Source organism: Bos indicus, chromosome 9 (genome assembly GCF_029378745.1).
Source record: "Bos indicus isolate NIAB-ARS_2022 breed Sahiwal x Tharparkar chromosome 9, NIAB-ARS_B.indTharparkar_mat_pri_1.0, whole genome shotgun sequence".
Classification (NCBI taxonomy): Eukaryota; Metazoa; Chordata; class Mammalia; order Artiodactyla; family Bovidae; genus Bos; species Bos indicus.
In genome coordinates this window covers 28,282,725-28,304,493 of record NC_091768.1, presented here as the reverse complement: position 1 = coordinate 28,304,493, position 21,769 = coordinate 28,282,725, and the positions used below count along the sequence as shown (strand labels likewise).

The 21,769-nt window shown below is 33.7% G+C and overlaps 1 protein-coding gene across 50 annotated transcripts in view; it reads right to left on the bottom strand.

Annotated features, from left to right (window-relative positions):
• TRDN (triadin) overlaps nucleotides 1–21,769 on the bottom strand; it is a 415,089-nt gene that overhangs the window by 102,034 nt on the left and 291,286 nt on the right. For all 50 annotated transcript variants that reach the window (XM_070795846.1, XM_070795842.1, XM_070795840.1 and 47 more), the window contains 3 exons: nucleotides 20,909–20,935; nucleotides 13,326–13,373; nucleotides 5,225–5,272 (listed from right to left, as the gene is read on the bottom strand). In XM_070795846.1, coding sequence (XP_070651947.1) covers nucleotides 5,225–5,272; nucleotides 13,326–13,373; nucleotides 20,909–20,935 — 123 coding nt within the window. The remainder of the gene's footprint in view (nucleotides 1–5,224; nucleotides 5,273–13,325; nucleotides 13,374–20,908; nucleotides 20,936–21,769) is intronic.

Genomic DNA, 21,769 nt, shown 5'->3' with positions numbered 1-21,769 from the left:
CATGTGAAAATAGGTTATTTTATAACACACATTAAGCAAATAATTAAATACAATATGTTTCAACTACACTTTCAGTTTTACTCCATTGATCTTAAATGTAAAATTGTTTCTGTTCTTTTATAATGTTGACACATCATGAATTATAAACATTTATTATTTAAATAAGTTTCTCTCAGAGAAATCACTACTGTAGATATTATTAACATTCACTTGAAAGTATGAGATCAATCTACAACAAATACATATCACAGGTTCTAAATAGACCAGTTCATTTACAAAGAATAGAAGAGAATCTGAAAAGTGTCTGAGGACAGTGACAAATACACAAAGCATGTAAATAGCAATTGGGTTTCACTTGCTTCTGCGAGAGTTTAAAACACTAATACAATGATGTGGGATACCACTGTTTACAAAATAGCAAAAAGCCAAAGAAAGACAAAAACTCAAGTGGACACAAATCACTATACTTACAAATTTAGAAATATTTCATTTTAAGCAAAATACAATTTTTATTACAGGAAATGAACTGCATTTGATGTATTTATGATCCACATTCTCTAATTTTACCCTTAATAAAATTACTGTGCTCAAACTTATTCTTGGTGGTTAATAGGCACTTAAATTCTATTTAATCATTTTTCATGAATATTTTTGTCATGTTTGTACTTAAGTAGATTTTGAAGTGATTTTTAATTGTTAAGAGGATGGAAAACTATACTGAATATTTCTGTAATGAAATTTTCAGCTTAATTTTGGGGTACTAAATTTTCCAAGTTTATAAAGTATGTTTTCCCTTAACATTTGAGACTTAGAATCTTAGAAATAAGTCTTTCTAGACCAGCCTTCTCCTAGAGATTTCATATTCTGATACAAGGGATATACTACTTGAAAACTTCAGTGAATATAAGTTTTTTTATAATTCAAAGGAGTGTAAGATCAGCTAATTCAGCTCTGTAATTGTAAAATCATGAACAAACAATAAGGATAAGGCCTAATGTTGCTATGTTTACACTTATACATTGACCTCACTGGGCAATTACTAAATTTTCTCTTTCACTTTAAGTTTTTAAAAAATTCACAATATAGAAGGTACAATTGCTAAAATGTAATTTATTAAAAATTTTTATCCATATGATGGTTCACCACAAGCAGTTTTGTTATGTAAGAATACCTTCTACAAAGATCATAATAATGATGTAATTAATGATCAATTAATATTTAGTTGGGCTTCCCAGGAGGTGCTAGTTGTTAAGAATCTCCCTACCAATGCAGGTAATGCAAGAGCGGAGGGCTCGATCCCTGGGTCAGGAAGATCCCCTGGAGAGAGGAATGGCACCCCACTCCAGTATTCTTACCTGGATAATTCCATGGACAGAGGAGCCTGGTGGGCTACAGTCCACAGGACTGCAAACAGTCAGACATGACAGCATAGCACAGCAGCAGCAGAAGATGTAATTATTAATTTCACCTAGACTTTTTACTTTAAAATGAGGGTAGTTGGATAATTTAATCAGTTATATTTTGGTTTCTGAGATATTTGGCAACTTTTGCTTCAGAAATCACATGTGATTTACTAAAATATCATAATTGTACAGTATTAGAGACACAGATTATTGAAATCTGCATCACCTAATATTCCTTTCTTTAGGAATTCCTCTATGTTTTATTCAACCCACAAGTATTTATTGAATACTTCCTACATGCCAGCACTGTTAGAGTCCCTTAGAACAAATTCTTAAAGAAAGCTTTAAGTGATATCATGCACAGGTATGAATGAAAGAAAAAGAAAGATGATATGTGAGTGATTTGATTTATTACTATTTTCTTCACCTTTTCATTTACTGTTAGATTGAAATCACTTAGAAGGAAGAAAATTAGAAACAAGGAGATGCTGGGACTCCAATCTACAACTCATATCATTAAAGTTAATTGTCCTGACTGGTCTCCTGCTGTGCCCTGGTAAGTAAGACATCACTGAATGCTTCCTGAGAGTGCCTGCTTTGATCTTCTGCCTAGTAACAAGCAAATATTACCAAAGATTTTCTTCTGAGAGAGAGCAAGATTAAAAAAGAGAGGGAAATTGGAGTTAGGGGGACAGGTCAATTTTGAAAAGTAATACCAAGGAGAAAAAAGTACACTAAATATGATAAATTAAATATCAAACAATAAATAAATCAAGCTTAATGAAATGTGAATTAACAAGCTTAATAAAATGAAATAAACCAAGCTTAATGAAATGAAATTATACTGAAGTGGTTTCCCTGGTGGCTCAGTGGTAAAGAATCCACCTGCAATGCAGGAGCTACAGGAGCTGCAGGTTCAATCCCTGGGTCAGGAAGTTCTGCTGGGGTAGGAAATGGCAACCCACACCTGTATTCTTGCCTGGAAAATCCCATGGATAAAAGAGCCAGACCGACTACAATCCATGGGGTCACAAAGAGTCGGACATGACTTAGTGACTATATCACCAATGAAATGTGATGTATTCTTTCCAGATATAATATACAATAAATATAAAAACAAATCCTCATACAGTAGAGTGTGTTGTGATGTTCTATCTTTGGCATTCCTTGGCTCTCACTATAAGGACAGCAACATGTACTATGGAAAATATTTGTGTCTCCTGATGCTTCTAGGTAACTGCTTTCTAAACAAAGAGAAATTGCTAATGGTGTTTGTGGTGTGTGTGTATGTGTGTATCTTTAAAGTGGGGAAATTTATAAAGATTTTCTTAACACTCAAAATTCTGGTCTAGCCAAGTACAATCTTTATGAGAAGAACAACTGAAAACCACATGATCCCTCAATGAACTACAGATAAAATTAGAGGTATACTTTTAGACTTTTGCAAAAGTTAAATTAACTAAATTTCTAATTCTTACATAATATGAGGTTCAGTTTACTGAATTACATTAACGTAAAATTTTTTCACCTATCACTATATGAATTTTCCATAGCATAAAGTTTAATCAATGTTTCCCTAACAATCATAATGCAGAATAGGTCCAGAGGTTCAATATACACAATTTTACAAAGATCAAAAAATGTATTTGGAACCTATTAAGAATTATGAGTAAAAGTTTGTCCCTAGTAGAGTTTGTAAGTTCAAATTTAAATTAATGAAACTAACTCTTTATAAACCATTTAATTGTACTTCAGTGCATTATGAACTAGTTTCAGATTACTTATACTTCTAAATATAACTAAAATCTATATAAAGAAGAGGATTACACAATAGTCAAACATCATCTCAGGAATAAATATTAGAATATTATGATGAAATCTGTAGAATGTAAGTGATTTATTCTCACATAAATTTCTTAATTTATTAAAATCACAAAATATATTTTCATATAAATTATTTGTCATAAATATACCATCACAAAAACATTCAAGTTATCCAAATACTCTATTTTTTATGATCTGTATAGTTAAAAAATATGAAGCCATTGCTTTATAATATTTAAAATTGAAATGATTTACTAAATCAATATTAAAAAGTCATTGAAAGACTCATTTTTATATAAGCCAAGAGTGTAAGTGTTTATAAAATAAAATGTATTTAGTAAAAGAATGAATTATAAAATCATCTGAAGGAGTAAATTCATATCTCTAAAAGCCATTTCCAGTCTCTGAACTTTCTGAGGCAACATTATATAATTAATGAAACTGACACCAACATGAAGGTTAAAAGAAATAAAACAATCTGTGTTTAAATCAGTTATATGTTAGGTATTATTATTAGTGTGGGCATTTTATATTCCAGTCAGTCTTCTCTTAATTTGCTGTGGTTATAAAAGCAATTTGCAAATGCCATAAGATGAGCAGCCCATACCTTTATACTAGCGAGGAGAAAAATTATGAAGCTTAATGAAAGCAAAGTGATTTGATTCTCACTTATACTGAAGCGGATTTCACAAGAGAAAAGGCCTCCTAAATCCTAAATACTTAACTAGGAGTTTACATTTTTTCATATCCTTTCACATGTATTTTGAACTCCACATCTTGTCAGACAGGCAGGTCAAGAATAATAAACCCTGTTTTTTAGAGAAGAAATTTAGGCTCAGAATCTTGTCAAAGCCAACAAGTTGAGAATGGGATCCATGCTCCTACACCTCACCTTTATATTTCAGAGACTAATGTATCCACCTCAAAAAGAGGCTGACAGAAACATTCAACCGAACTCTAAAAGCCCAGGTAGTCTGCAGAAACCAAATTTGAAAACTTTTTCAATGTGATTTAACGTGATTTTTATCTTGAAAAGCCCAAGGAAATCAATCCTTGACTAATTTTTTAAATTAGTCAATCCTTAACTTAGTTTACTTATCTGAAGTGTGAGGGTTTGAATGATTTTCTTAATATATTTGTGTAAAAATACCTAAATTTCTGATATTAGGAATTTGTCTCTAAGAGGAGAAATTATTTTCATTTTATTCTTGACAAAATTATGCTAGTTTTAATCTCATCTACTGATTATAATTAATAGTAAATATTATAATATTATAATGTATTAAAAGCCAAAGGATTGAGGGAACAACAATTAAAATTATTAGCAATGTGCGCTTTAACAGAAGGTACAACATCACCTCAAATGCTTTTACTCTACTGTGCTGTAGTACTTTCCTCAAGCATATTCTAGAGTGATATATTTATTATATAGCTGCATAAGTAAAAAGAAAATGCATTATTTATAGCATTGTGATTTATAACACTGAAATTTTAGACTTATTGGGAGAATCAATTGCTGAAGTCGTAATACAGACTCAAGTAATTTACTTGTATTGCTGGTTTTTCACTTTGTTTTAACATTATTTTTCAAGCAGTAGAAATTGTTCTTGCATAAACAGAATTGTTTCATCTCTGTTCTTTAAACTATGATCAGCCAGGTGGTGTTAAAACCACAAATCACACAGGAAAAAATGTCTACCAACTGGCCTGAAAATTTTCCTTATTCCCAACAATCTTCAGCATTTTTCTTGATGTAATTAAGCAGTTTGTGGAGCTTTCCTGTTCTGAACTTACACTCAGAGTTTAGTTATACAAAAGAACAAAAACCCAGATTGCCACCTCACATTCTCCCTGGCAGAGAGAAACATGCAAGGACAGTGATAGAGAGCAATCGATTTAAAGGTTATTGTCGTCCGCCTGTCTGAATCCAGTGCTTTCCTCCTCACGTTGTTGTCTTTCTAAAGAAGATAATGTCAACCTCCTTCATTTTTTTTTACCTTGCTCCACTGTCTTGGTTGTTTTCTCTTCCTTCTTTCCAGGTACAGCTGCAAAGCAGAGATAAGGTTTAAATAAAAGTTCCAATGGAAATGCTGCTTCTGCACTAAAAGGCATCTTGTAACTCATTCAATGCCAAAGATTTCTTCTAAATAGACTATTTTAAAGCTTTTTCAATACTTCTCATTTCTCTATAATTCAACAGAAACCTACTATTATAAGTCTGCTCTTAAAGAATTAGAGAAATAAAAATAATCCCTTGCCCTCTTCTTACTAGTTTTTACATACTGTTTCCCACCTTATTCTTTTACTTGTTGCTTTGATAAACAAGCTCTGTGAGGAGTTCTGCTTGACAGGATTATGATTAATCGACTTACATTCCAGGTTATTGCTGGAACCACTTGGCATCTTGAAAATGTCAACTAGGTGCTCCTTTAAATTCATGCTTAATATCACTTAATCAGCTCAAAGGACAGTGTAGTCATGCTTGAGATTTGCTTAAATATTAAATGAAGTCATCCCAAATCACAAGTAACCAAAAAAAAAAAAAAAAACAAGTATCACTTTGGTACTGTTTCCAATGAACTACTAAGATTTTACTGCTGTTGGTGGAGCAGTAAAATTATGTTTACCTGTTTATACATCCAAGAAATACAGTTCAGACAAAGTCAATGTACTGAAATAACTGATTAAAGCAAGGATCTTCAGAGGACATTGGCAACTATTAGAAGAAGGATGAATGGGAAACTGAATATTGCCATAATACCCAAGTATACCCTCAAGAGCTGCTCAGGGAAAACTGCAACTTTGAAGCGAAAATGTTGTTGTCACCAACTTAACACACTGATGAAACTTAGAGCCACTCATCTATAATGGGACATCCAGATATTCAGTGCTTCTAATGACACACAATATGATATACAACAGTATCACCTCTGAAGTATTCTTGCCGAAACATTCAAATGGAATCAAGTTAAGCCAAAGATTTAGTTTAATCAAACATGGGATATAAAGAACATATTAAAAAATATTCTGAAGAAACAATTATAGAAAACCTAAAGTGTCTGCAGTATAAATGACCATGATCTTTTCAAAAAGTTAATGATATTAACTAGAGCAAAAAAAGGGAAAAGTTTTATATAAAACTTGCTAAATTCACTCAGTTGTAAGAGTTCATCTGTAGATTCTTTAGAAATTTAAAAAAAAATTAAAAAAGAATTTTTCAAATAGACAATTTCACCTGTGAATAAAGTTATATTTTTAATTTTTTTATTTATGTACAAATTACTTCTTTTTATCACTTTATTGCAAGGGATGGAATACCCAGTATAATGTTTAATACAAGTGCTGATAGCAGACATCCTTGTCTTTTCCAATTCTCAGTGAGAAATCTTTCCATTTTTTCCATTGAGTATAATATTTGTTAATAGTTTTTGTATATATATTTTCAGAATAGGGAAGTTTCTTTCTACATTAATATGAAATACATCAAATGCATCATTTATGAAAAGTTTAATTTCCCTTTATATTATTATGGTTAATTATGTTGATTTTTGAAATTGCATTCCAGAAATAAAACCAACTTGGTTGCATGTTGTCTTCTGCATGTAATATCAGGCTTTTTTTGTTGTTCAGTTGCTAAATCCTATCCAATTCTTTGTGGCTCCATGGACTGCAGGCTTCCTTGTCCTTCACCACCTCCTGGAGCTTGCTCAAACTTATGTCCATTGAATCAGTGATGCCATCCAACCATCTCATCATCTGTCACCCCCATCACCTCCTGCCTTCAATCTTCCCAGCATCAGGGTCTTTTCTAATGAGCCAGGTCTTTGCATCTGGTGGCCAAAGTATTGGAGCTTCAGCTTCAGCATCAGTCCTTCCAATGAATATTCCAGAGTGATTTCCTTTAGAATTGACTGGTTTGATCTTGCAGTCCAAGGGACTCTCAAGAGTCTTCTCCAGCACCACAGTTCAAAAGCATCAATTCTTCAGTACTCAGCCTTCTTAATGGTCCAACTCTCACATTCATACTTGACTACTGGAAAAACCATAGCTTTGACCATATAGACCTTTGTTGGCAAAGTAATGTCTCTGCTTTTTAATATGCTATCTAGGTTTGTCATAACTTTTCTTCCAAGGAATAAGTGTCTTTTAATTTCATGGCTGCAGTCACTATCTGCAGTGAATTTGGAGCCCAGAAAAATCTGTCACTGCTTCTATTGTTTCCCAATCTATTTGCCATGAAGGGATGGGTCTGGATGCTATGATCTTAGTCTTTGAATGCTGAGTTTTAAGCCAGCTTTTTCACTCTCCTCTTTCACTTTCATCAAGAGGCTCTTTAGTTCCTTTTCGCATTCTGCCATAAGGGTGGTGTCCTCTGCAGATCTGAGGTTATTGACATTTTACTGGCAATCTTGATTCAGGCTTGAACTTCATCCAGTCCAGCATTTTGCATGATGTACTCCGCACATAAGTTAAACAAGCGGGGTGACAATATATAGCCTGGAAGTACTCCTTTCCCAATTTGGAACCAGTCTGTTTTTCCATGTCCAGTTCTAACTGTTGGTTATTGACCTGCATACAGGTTTCTCAGGAGGCAGATAGGGTGGTCTGGTATTCCCATCTCTTGAAGAATTTCCCACAGTTTGTTGATATCCACACAGTCATATGCTTTAGCATAGTAAATAAAGCAGAAGTAGATGTTTTTCTGGAACTCTCTTGCTTTTTCTATGATCCATCATCAGATGTTGGCAATTTGACCTCTGGTTCCTCTGTCTTTTCTAAATCCAGCTTGAACATCCTGAAGTTCATGGTTCACATACTGTTGAAGCCTACCTTGTAGAATTTTGAGCATTACTTTGCTAGCATGTGAAATGAGTGTAATTGTGCGGTAGCTTGAACATTCTTTGGCATTGATTTTCTTTGGGATTGGAATGAAAACTGATATTTTCCAGTTTGGTGACCACTGCTGAGTTTTCCAAATTTGCTGGCATATTGAGTACAGCACTTTCAAAGCATCATCTTCTAGGATTTGATAGTAGCTTAGCTGGAATTCCATCACTTCTATTAGCTTTGTTCATAGTGATGCTTCCTAGGGCCCACTTGACTTCACATTCCAGGATGTCTGGCTCTAGATGGGTGATCACACCATTTGGATCACACCATTCATATTGATCAACATTTGGAGGGGTCTATTTCAGGGAAAAAAGTAGATTTGTGCTGCACACCTTCAGAGATTCCAGCTACTAAGGAAACAAAGTAGCTACCATTCTTATACAGTAATGCCTTGATTATGGACAGAGAGTCCTGAAATGAACTGTTAGGTGGAGAAGTTGGTTTTCCATAGTTTCAGGTTTGTTTTCTTTTTATTTACTTTATCACTGTTTAATTTACCTGCAAAGTTCCAGCCTATAGCAAACTTCAATCTCACTTTTATTACAAAGATACCAAAAGATGCTTTCTCAAATTAAAGCTAGTGGCTTTAGTATTTATGTCTTACTATATAATACTATTGAGGTAACATTGATTAATAATGTTATGTAACTTTCATGTGTACAAGATTATATTTCTACTTTTGAATACATTACAGAATGCTCATCACCAAAAATTTAGTTTCCAATCATTACTATCGTATTTACACATTCATCCCTGCTGCACCTTCCCCACGATTCTGATCTCTCTATCTACATGTTAGGTTTTGTTTTCTTTGTTGACTTATTTTAGTTTTCTGTTTTCTATATTCTACTCATGAGTAAAATTAGGTGATACATGCCTTTGTCTGACTTAATTCACTTGATGTTACTTGCATGTGCCACAGCACTTTAAATATGTCTAAAATTAATCTTGTCTTCTCTCACAAAATAGTTTATTTTTATCTTTCTTTTTTATTTTTATTACTCATTATTACTCATTTTCTTACTCATTTTCATTTTTATCATTTCATATTTATATTAAATAATATTCTTCTAGTTGTTGTTGTTTAGTAGTTAAGTTTGTCTGACTCTTTGTGACCCCATGGACTGTAGCCCACCAGGCTCCTCTCTCCATGGTATTTCCCAGGCAAGAATATTGGGGTGGGTGGCCCTTTCCTCCTCCAATATTCTTCTAGTACTCAGATTCAAAACTTTTTATTAGATAATTTCTGAATTTTTCCCTTGTAAAGTTGGACAGTTGTCAAGTTCCATAGAATCTATTTTATAATAGTGCTCATATAATATCCCTTCTTTCCAATTTCATGACTAATATCAGATCCTAATGCACATTGACTACATCATTGCCAAAATGTCCTAACTAGCCTTAGTTCAGTCAGTCAGTTGAGTCGCTTAGTTGTGTGCAACTCTTTGCAACCCCATGGACTGCAGCATGCCAGGCCTCCCTGTCCATTGCTAAATCCCAGAGTTTACTCAAACTCATGTCCATTGAGTCAGTGATGCCATCCAACCACCTCATTCTCTGTCATTCCCTTCTCCTCCCACCTTCAATCTTTCCTAGCTTCAGGGTCTTTTCAAATGAGTCAGTTCTTCACATCAGTTAGCCAAAGTATTGGAGTTTCAGCTTCAGCATCAGTCCTTCCAATGAATATTTAGGACTGATTTCCTTTAGGATGGACTGGTTGTATCCCTTGAGAGTCCAAGGAACTCTCAAGAGTCTTCTCCAACACCACAGTTCAAAAGCATCAATTCTTAAGTGCTCAGCTTTCTTTATAGTCCAACTCTCACATCCATACATGACTACTGGAAAAACCATAGCTTTGACTAGACGGACCTTTGTTGGCTAAGTAATATCTCTGCTTTTTAATACGCTGTCTAGGTTGGTCATACTTTTCTTCCAAGGAGCAAGCATCTATTAATTTTCTAAAGCAAAAGTCTGAGTATCATTCCTATACTTACGATTCTTCATTGACTCCCTAGTGCTCATAAGATAGAGCTGAATTTTAAAATCAGGCCCCCTTACAGCATTATTAGCACAAGTTGTATTAATTCATATTGTATTCTTGAGATTGTTATTACTCTTCATAGACATGCAGTTTCCCTCTGCTTTGCCTTCCTCTGTTACCTAGGCCCAAGATACTCTTTAAACTAATTATTATATAACTAAAGTCTACCTGTTATTTATGGCTTAAATTTAAAAGTCACCTTTTACAGCAAATCTTTTGCTTTTCCTCAGGTAAGAATAATTTTTAAACTCCTATGGCATTTTATCTCTATTTATCTATTTACGCTGTTGGCTTTCAAACATAAACTATGATCATATGGAAAACATTTAGCTGAAAGCAAAAAAAAAAAAAAAAAAGAGGCCTAAATAACTCATGGTGTCAATCAAGATTCATATATTCATGATTTTAATTGCTCAAGTAATATCTGAATATTTCCTTAAGTTTTCACATAGTGTATGACCCACAAGTATATGTTGAATGAAAATGAAAGGTATTTGAAAACTTCAAAACAAATATAAAACAGTAAGATAATTATCATATTGATGATTTAATACTATATATCTCCAAATAAAATTTGATTTTAAAGCAAGCTTAAGATTAAACAATTTATACTAGATATAAACTGGCACATTGTGATTAATTTAAAATATTTAATTATTTTTCTAACTTTGAACATTTAAAACGATTGTAAAATCAGTAATTTCCACTTAACATTGTAACACAGTTCCTAGTTCAAGCCTCAATATAGAATAACAAAGTCCAGTATCTTAAAAACAAAGAAAGCCTAAAGGAGATTGGGGGCTGGTTACTATATATATGATAAAACAATATATATTTCATGTGTGATTAATCATCACTGATAAGGAGAAATGAAACTACCTGACAAATGAGAAGAGTCTCCTTTGAATGTTATTTGTCACTTGTCAGACTGGTCCCTACCTGAGTTTCAAAATGTTTATGATGGCTTTGGAAGGAACACTTGTTTCTGTTCATTTTCTATAGCTGGAAGGAAATCTAATACATAGAGTCATATTTAAATTAATGATTGAGGTATGAGATCTAATTAACTAGAGGCAAAGTAAATAATGCCAATATTCCATTTTCATAAACAGGTTATTTACCTCCTTGCATTTCATTCTGAGCCTAGCAATCAGTTCTAATTAATCCCAACCAAAATGTTTGGCCTTACTCTAAACTCAGAGATCATTCTTGGTTGAATATTTCAGTGAATTCACTTAATTAAGATTCAATGTTAATTCAGTATGTCTGTTTACTCGAATGGGACTTGACTAACTCCATATTATGTGTGCTCATATTTCTACCCTAAATATCTAGGCTCCAAGTGATTCAGAATCTGTGTATGGGTCAGCTACTAGTTTTCGAATCTTTCCTTTTAACTCTGTCTCCAGACTGTCTTGACAATCAAAGATTTCTTGACGCTCAATATGTGAAATCTAATTCCAGATAAAATCCATATAACTACTACTTGGACATCCCACTGGTTTCATTCATGGCTGAAGATTTTGAATACAATTCTGCCTTCCTTCTGTTCTTGCTTTAACATATATAGATGTACTTACCTTATAGTTACTTACTAGATCCATGTACCCTGTATCCATTCCTAGATTATGACTTTCTCTGAATCTGTATTTAGACCCTTAGCCTTGTTATTGACACCATGGAATTATCCATTCTGAAGCACCCAGGTTTTACTCACACATTACACTTAATGCTGACAAGCAAAAGTGATTTTAGAATAAGTCCTCATAAAAGAATGACATATATTAATATGGGCTTCCAATAAATTCAAGTCTCTGCCACTTACGGCAAATTGATACCTAGTAAAACATGTCAATGAAACAGGTATCGTGGTCACTTATCACAAAAATGACATCACAAATACTAGGTTACTAAGAAAAGAGCCGTCTAGGAAACAGATTTTATTTCTGTCTACTATAAATTCAGAATAATAAGTAGAATTATATTTGAAAAAGAAAACCCATTAAATAATTCAACTGATTCTAATTAGGTATTATCAGACAGTACAGTTTATATTTCCTTTAAGTACCTTTTAATTTTTTGTCTTTCATTAGTATATACATGTGTATAGTAACTTGTACACTAATTTATATAACTAACATATTAATTTATAGTTTATTAACTAATATATACATTTATCAATGTATCCACATATTCATTTATATATATGTATAAATATAACTTGGGAATGTGGATATGTATCATATATATTTTATATCTCCCTATAGTCCTGATACATATTTTCCTAAAGAGCATATGCAATAAAGAGCTTTTAAGAAGAAAAATGTTAAGTCATTTTAGTGGCATATATGGGAAAGGGTATGTGTGTAGTGTTTGTGTGTGTGTGTGTGTGTGTGTGTGGAGGATAGGGTTGCTAAACTGTGTCTTGAGATTCTTACAAAGACACTGCATATATTATTGATTTCATTTCTATTTGTAAAGCAAAATCACAAATTTAAAAATTATCCCAGTTTATTTTGAATGGAGAATATGTAAATTTCTCATCATACTGAATATTTTTAACATATATTAATGTTCTTAAAGTTATTCTTTAGAGTGTCAACTAAGAAGAGTCAATATTCACATAATGGTTGCTTCTGATTAGATGTGACAAGAAAAATGGATTTAAAAACTTAAATTCCAAGCTTCCTAATATGTTTCCTTCCAGGCAAGCATCCCAAGGAATGTAATTTCTAATCTTACACTATTCTTACATAAAGTGAGCATTGTTCATGGAAGTTCTACTGGTCAAAGTTCTGTTTGTTCAAACCCTAAACATATAAATCAGTGTACTAAGTTTGAATGCTCTCCAGATGATTGGATCCTGTGGAGTTTACACAGTTGCATTTCTTCACTTTATTTTCAAAAACTAACTTAAAATTGGACTATAATTACTATCTCTAGTTTATGACCCTAAAAGAATAAAAACGTTTGGCATCAGAGTACTGAAGACAAAACCGTGTTAAATAGGTACTACAAATCTTGTGAAAGTGACTTTGTTCCATATCAGCGAAATAGTAAAATCAATAAATAAGGCTCTTCTATAAGCATTCAACAATACATTAAGTTAGAAACTTTAGCATAAAGATGTTACAGTCATGACATCTTTTTCTTTAAGCTGCACTGACCTTTTTTCGATGAGGCAGAACCAACCTCTTCTTTGGTTCGTTCAGTCTCTGTAAATTCAGGTATTAAAGAACAAGAAATGGATATTAGACATGCCAGGTCAATACCTTATAGTATTCGAAGTCAGACAAGACTAAAACTACCTAAAGGATAAAATGTATGTGGCACCTAAGAGCAAAGCAAGCAGCAGAGAAAACTTAGCTTTAACGTGCTTGAATTTTTTTGTAACCAATTGTTAAATAATACAGAAATTCTCTTCCAAGATACAAACCTTGTGAAAAATGCATACCTTTCCAATCCCCGGTAAGCTTAAGTAATACAGTATCACCAAAGCCTTTGAAACCTCTTATTTGTCTTACTACTCTTTGCATATCTCTCTCTTTATCTCAGAATATCATTGCCCTAATTTCTGTATAAATCATTTCTTTATTTTTCTGTAGTATTTTATTACATGAATTTATCTCCAAACGAAGGTAAAGCCATTATACACAGGTTGAGTTATATTGTTTAGTGATAAAACTTTATATAAATTGAATTATATTTTTTAATTCTTGTAATTGGCTTCCTTCAAAATGTGCTGAGATGCAGTGTTAAAATAGTTTAACGAGACGGCCTACTAGATTTTAACAGCTTTAGTGCCTTTACTGGTCTACATAAAGAAACCAAAGGCAGAGTAAACAAGATTTTTCTTGAATCAAGAAAATGGTACTCAAGAGCAATTATCGTAAGAGCCAAATAACTAAATTTTCCCAAATAAGGCGATATATGTCATAGCCAATTAATATTTTTTTGCTTTGCTTCCAGGTAGTCTGTACAAAACCTTTGCCCCAGCCCCTACGAGTGGAGTTGCCCTCCTGTTTTTGTCACTGCCCTATTTGATCCACCGTTTACTTAAATAAGCTGTTTAACTTTTTACACAAGTCATGCTGATAGGAGTAGCTGTAGTTGACTGCTTTCACTGCTGTGTAGTGTATCCCACTGTATACACATTCTACATATTATGGATCCATTCCCCTGCCAATGAACACTGGGTCCTGTCCAATTTTGTGTTATTATAAATAATGCTGCTATGAATATTCCTGCATATGAATCCTGGTGCAATGTGCAAGAATTTTCTTAGAAGTGAAAGTGCTAAGTCATAGCATGTGCTCGCGTTTAACTCTAAATAAATGCCATATTTTCCCAAAGTTTTACATTCATACCAACAGTATATGTAAGAGTTTCTATTGTTTCATAGCATAACCATCACCAGAATGAACATTTTCCTCCATTTTTGGTCAATTTGATACGTATAAAATAGTATTACTGTGATTTTAAGAAAATTTTCATTATTAGTAACACACTAAATCTATTTTGATATATTTTCAGGCCATTTTGTGTCTTTATTGTTTTATTTTTGATACTTGCTTATATCTTTTACTCATTTTTTTCTACCCACTATTCTATCCAGTTCTTTGTCCTTTATTAAGAGTTTTTTTTTTTCACTACTAACCTCTAGTTACTAATATATGCTACAAACATCTTTTCCACATATGTAGCTTGTCTTTTGGAGAAGGCAGTGGCACCCCACTCCAGTACTCTTGCCTGGAAAATCCCATGGACGGAGGAGCCCGGTAGGCTGCAGTCCATGGGGTCGCGAAGAGTTGGACATGACTGAGTGACTTCACTTTGACTTTTCACTTTCATGTATTGGAGGAGGAAATGGCAACCCACTCCAGTGTTCTTGCCTGGAGAATCCCAGGGACAGGGGAGCCTGGTGGGCTGCCGTCTATGGGGTCGCAAGAGTCAGACACGACTGAAACGACTTAGCAGCAGCAGCAGCAGCAGCTTGTCTTTTATCTCTTTATGGTATCTATTGATTGGATTTAATTTTAATATAATAAAATATATTAAACTCTTTATAACTTGAATTTGCATGTAATTTTTGAGATTCAACTGTATTTCAAAAAAATATAAAAATATATCTTCCTATACTTATTTAATGCCTTGTTTTGTTCAATTCCTAAACCATCCAGAATTGATATTTTGAAGTTGTACAAAGTACAGTCGTGTACGACTCTTTGCAACCCCGTGGACTCTAGCTCGCCAGGCTCCTCCGTCCATGGGATTCTCCAGGCAAGAACACTGGAGTGGGTTGCCATTTCCTTCTCCAGGGGATCTTCCCGACCCAGGGATTGAACCCAGGTCTTCCGCATTGCAGGCAGACGCATTAACTTCTAAGCAACCAGGGAAGCCCTAGGAATAAATTACTTCTTTGCAATAAATACCAACTGCATCAGCAATACTCAAAAATAATCTCTCCATTCTCTATTGAAATGGCTGTTTTTTCTTACATCAGATTTTGATCAAGTGGAATTATTTTAGGTCTCTTTTGTCCCTGTCCTACTGGAAAACTTTAGATCTGCCCCACTATCATGCTACCCTTTAAAACGCAATATCAAGAGATTGCTTTATTAATAAGACTCAAGTCACAAAGCACTTGTCTCAATAGTCATATATTTTAGTGTTACTTTGCTGTATTCATTATACTTCCATAAAATTTATTTCTGATTTTCTCTTTGAAATTCTTTCCTCTTCCTCCCTGCTGCCTTGTTCTAAACTGAACTCAGATTCTTCTACTAGTACTTCTTTATCTAGCTTGGTTTTCTTTGAACCAAACTTGATGAATATTCTTAAGCTCCAAACCATGACATTTTCCAGTTTCAGGATAGCACCCAGGACACCAACTGTGGCTTTATAAGTAGGATTAAACAAGAAGCATATCTTGCCCTACAATCTAAATCAGTCCCAGGTCTATCACAGTCTAGTTTTTATGGTACGTAAATTCCCAAACCAGCACCTGGCATTGTATCAGTGCTATTTTAAGTTCAATCAGGCAGCATCATATGTGATTTGGGTAGTGATCATATAATTTATCATCCAAACTAAGCAGGTGAAAAGAGTTGCTAGTAATTATTATTCTGGAATAATATGAATATACCCAGTCTGCCCTAAATGACTGAGATACAGTGTCATATAGGACATGCAACCTGTGGTCTAGACACATCTCACTGATATCAGATCTATTAGTTTAGGCCTATAGATCTTTTTCCCCAGCAATTTCCATGACAGAATATTTAAACTGAGTAAAAAAGCCATGTCACTTTCTAAGTAATATAAGCTGTTCCCAAATAGTCTTCTAGTATCATATATTTGAATAAATTCAAAGGTACTTTATTTTTAAGTTCTGCATACTGGATATTCCTGGAAGATCATGACATATATTGGTAGATCAAGAGATAGATGTGTGTAGATGTGTGACTCACGCAGGTTAGGTATTGACATGTAGTTAAGGTGATAAGCAGAGTCAGGCTTGGTGTCTGAGCATAACAAAAATCTAGTGTGGTGCTAAAATCAAGAAATGAAAAATTCCTGATTGTTGTCATTTAATTCAAATTTAGACCCACAATTAAAAATAACTAGACTTTGGCTCTGATCTTGTCTTTGTTATCTTTTTTACTCATAATTCAAACTGACCACAGGCTAGTCAAATATGCACAAGAAAACATTATCAAAGCCCTGCTGTCCTTGATAAGAGGAATGTATGGCAGTACTCTACAAGGGTTTGAAGAATACTGGTCCTTGAAGTGTTCTTTGGGAAAAAGAGAATGATGTCTAATGTATTTGCTAAGCACTGTCTACTATATTCCCTCTTGATCACCAAGAGTAGTGTAAAAGATCTGCATCTAAAAACCTACTTGTTTCATCCCCTTCCTTCTTGAAAATAACTAGTCATAATCATCAACCCCTATATCATTATCCAATGTGGTGGTAAGGAGTTGGGGGGGATGTGCAGTGGACTGCAGGAAGGAGAACTGGGTGTGTTGAGGCTTTTTTTTTAATGCAGTATGACAATGGAAAAGGTCAATTTTCATTCCAATTCCAAAGAAAGGCAATGCCAAAGAATGTTCAAACTACTGCACAATTGTACTAATTTCACATGCTAGCAAGCTAAAGATCAAAATCCTTCAAGCTAGGCTTAAACAGTACATGAACTGAGAACTTCCAGATGTATAGCTGGATTTAGAGAAGGCAGAGGAACCAGAGATCAAACTGCCAACATTTTGCATTGAAGAGAAAAACAAGAGAATTGCAGAAAAACATCTACTTCTGCTACACTGACTATGAGAAAGCCTTTGACTGTGTGGATCACAACTAACTGTGGAAAATTCTTAAAGAGATGGGAATACTAGACCAACTTACCTGTTTCCTGAGAAATCTGTATGCAGGTCAGGAAGAAATGGTTAGAACCAGACATGGAACAATGGACTGGTTCAAAATTGGGAAAGGAGTACGTCAAGGCTGTATATTGTCCCTCTGCTTATTTAACTTATATGCAGAGTACATCATGTGAAATTCCGGGCTGGATGAAGCACAAGCAGGAATCAAGATTGCCGTGAGAATTATCAATAACCTCAGATATGCAGAGGATAACACCCTATAGCAGAAAGTGAAGAGGAACTAAAGAGTCTCTTGATGAAGGTGAAAGAGGAGAGTGAAAAAGCTGTTTAAAACTGTTTAAAATTCAATATTCAAAAAACGAAGATCATGGCATTAGGTCTCATCACTCATGGCAAATTAGATGGGGAAACAATGGAAACAGTGGCAGGCTTTTTTTCTTGGGCTCCAAAATCACTGCAGATGGAAATAGCAACCATGAAATTAAAAGACCCTTGTTCCCTAGAAGAAAAGCTATGACAAACCTAGACAGCATATTAAAAAGCAGAGACATTACTTTGCCAACAAAGGTCCGTCTAGTCAAAGCTATGGTTTTTCCAGTAGTCATGTATGGATGTGAGAGTTGGACCATAAGGACTGAGTGCTGGAGAATTGATGCTTTTGAACTGTGGTGCTGGAGAAGACTCTTGAGAGTCCCTTGGACTGCAAGGAGATCAAACTAGTTGATCCTAAAGGAAATCAGTCCCGAATATTCATTGAAAGAACTGATGCTAAAGCTGAAGCTCCAGTGTTTTTGCCACCTGATGTGAAGATCCAACTCACTGGAAAGGACCCTGATGCTGGGAAAGATTGAGGGCAGGAGGAGAAGAGAACAACAGAGGATGAGATAGTTGGAGGGCATCATCAACTCAATGGAAATGAGTCTGAGCAAACTCCAGGAGATAGTGAAGGACAGGGAAGCCTGGTGTGTTGCAGTTCATGGGGTCACAAAGAATCGGACTCAACTTAGTGATTGAACAATAACAATTATAATGGAATCTTTATCGACCTGCAGAAATTGTAAATCTAGGTTTGTCATCTCTGTTGGTAAAAGGCACTCCTGCTCCATCCACATAATCACTGATGCATAACTTTACATGTGGAAGCAGTAAGTGCCCTTCCGTAGTGCATGCTACATCACTGAACCTGAATGATTTCTCTTTTCTTCAAGCTTATGACACCATGAGAACATCCACCCTGTACTGATACAGCTCCAAAGTAGTCTAAGTCCTCCAGTGTTTTTCTTATACTGATTTTGGCTTCCTTAGGACCTAGAACAAATAATTCTACACCACAAATTCAATTCACATTCTAGTTATTTCCTTTAATTGAGTGCTGAAGACAAATTACCTTTTACTTTTCCCATAGATTTGCACTAGTGGTGTCAATCTCACCTTTCCTTGTTAACTCAATTATCCCATAAATACTTAATTTATATTAAACTATACATCTCACTTCCTCACTTGCTCTCATAACTTAAGATAATGTAAAATCATATCCTGAATATTCAGGTTACATACAAAATACTATGTGCCCCATACTTTGTAAGTAACAGAAGGAATTTTCAATAGTATTTGTAATGTGATGACTTAGGCATTAACTTTATAAATATCTCACCATATATGGAAGCTATGGAAATATTCTTCTGTTGTGTGGTTTCAAGATCAAACAAAACAAAACAAAACAAAACAACTTCTTATTTGGGGAAATGGACAGTCACATTGCTAGCAGAGATTTTAAATAATTTATGAATTGTTTTTAATTAACTTTATACTGGGAGATAATGCCTATGTCAAGTTCAAATCATTCAACTATATAAGGAAATGGATATCAATTCTTTTGAGACTTTTATATTGAGTCTAAGATGATTTGGCAAGCTAAATTTGTTAATTTCCTGCAAAAGATGCTGATCTCTTCAAAACTTGATTGGATAGTGTTTCATAGATAGCAGAACTTACAGAATTTTTTTTTTCATTGCAAATGAGTTATTTTTATCTAAATGTCACATTTTCCTAGGAAGAAAATGTTCATTTTCAGAGTAATCTCCAATCTAAAGTTCTGAACCACTGCAGCAAAATTATCAATTTTGTTTTATATATTTTCTTGATTATGCATTTCTACAGACTGAGTATTAGCATACTAAATACTCAGTAATATCAAGTTCTAATCAGCTTATATTCAACTAAAAATTTTCATGAAAACATAAATGGAATTTTAGATTCATGTTACACCTTTCCTTAAGGTCTAAAATGTCTATGTAAACACTTTTAACTGTAATTTTTTAAAAAGACACCAAGCTACACAACATTATATCTTCCATTTTTCTCTGATATATTCACCAATGACATACTCTGTCTCAAAAACCTGGCAGTAAATAAAACATGCATTCTCTTTTTGTACTAGTACTACCGTTAATACTTATGTACCTCTAAATCAAAAGGAAAATATAAACATATTTACACCATGCATAAAAATGTGGTTTGATCTTAAATCTTATAGACAAAGTTTAGAGAAGCTGAAAGAATATTTTTTTTTCTAAGCTCACACACCATTTTTCCTAAAATAATTATCATTAATGACAATCTGTTAGATACTTCATCTAATTGAGAAATACCAACAAAGAAAACAGCATTTATTCTTTAGTGTATTGTCAAAGTTTCACAGATGCAAATGCCACAGTATGTTACAGCTACCAGTTGATAGCTATTAAAAATCTAAGGTTCAAGATGAAGGGGACATATATATACACTTATGACTGATACATGTTGATGTATGGCAGAAACAAACAATATTGTAAAGCAATCATCCTTCAATTAAAAATATATAAGTTTAAAAAATTTTGAAGATAAAAGCCTTAAAAAATTATGATATTGTAAGAGTAATAAATAAATAATAAAATTGTAGGGAGCTTCTTCATTCCATTAAATACACAATAACTTTCACTAGTAGACAAATTATGTTGCCTCCTGGTTTGATCAAGTGATTAACCATTAGGAAAACTGTCTATTTGTTTAAAAAAACTGAAGAGATCACTTATCATTCTGTACAATGGGAAACAAAAATACAAACAATTCAAAAAGATGTTATGATCTAGACAAATTAACATTTACAAATGAAAGTTCTATAGGTAAATTTTGAGAAAAACTGATTCACAAAACAATACAAAGTTGAGTAAGTATGCATATTTGTTTAACACAACACATAATCAGAGCAAGGAACATTTGGTAAGTCAGCCTTAAAAATTAGCATTAGCATTGTCTAAGCAGAAAGTTAAATGAGTAAGCTGCTGAAATACGCTTTTTGTTTTTTCAAGTTTTAGTCAACATACTTGCTTTAATGTGTTTTTCACTTGGAGCTGTTAAGGACAAAAAAAAAATAATAAGATCTAAATCAGTTATAAGTGTCCTTGGATCTCTCTAAAATAGTTTTACAGCTATTTTCATTTTTAAAAAAGACTATATTATAGCCTTGTAAACTAAAGAAAAAAATATATCTGAGAAAAAGAACATACAATGTTGTGCTATTTTCTTTTATAAAACTTAAATATATTAGGGCTTCCTTGATAGCTCAGTTGGTGAAGAATTTGCCTGCAATGCAGGAGACCCCGGTTCGATTCCTGGGTCTGGAAGATCCACTGGAGAAGGGATAGGCTACCCACGCTGGTATTCTTGGGCTTCTCTTGTGGCTCAGATGGTAAATCTGCCTGCAGTGAGGGAGACCTGGGTTCAATCCCTGGGTTGGGAAGATCCCCTGGAGAAGGCAAAGGCAATGCACTCCAGTATTCTGTCCTGGAGAATTCCATGGGGTAGTAAAGAGTGGGACAGAACTGAGCAACTTTCACTTCTACTTTTATGAACCACAGATTTCTGATATTCATATACCTTCTCCCTACACAGAATGCTCATTCATGACTCATTCATTTTGTTTTCCATTTTAAATTATATAAGAATCTGATTGATTTTATATATAAGCCAATGCAGTTTCCTTAAAGTCTCAAAATGGAATGAAAAGAAGAAAGTGAATCAATCAATTATCCAATAGTTGCGAGAAAAAGATTTCAAGAAATTTAAATTACTGCATTTTGTCAAATATTGGATAGTAATGTTTAGCTATTAAAACTCTTAAAACTGATTATACCTATCATCATTCTTCATGTCTCTCCATGTTTCTATTTCTCTGATGTATGCTC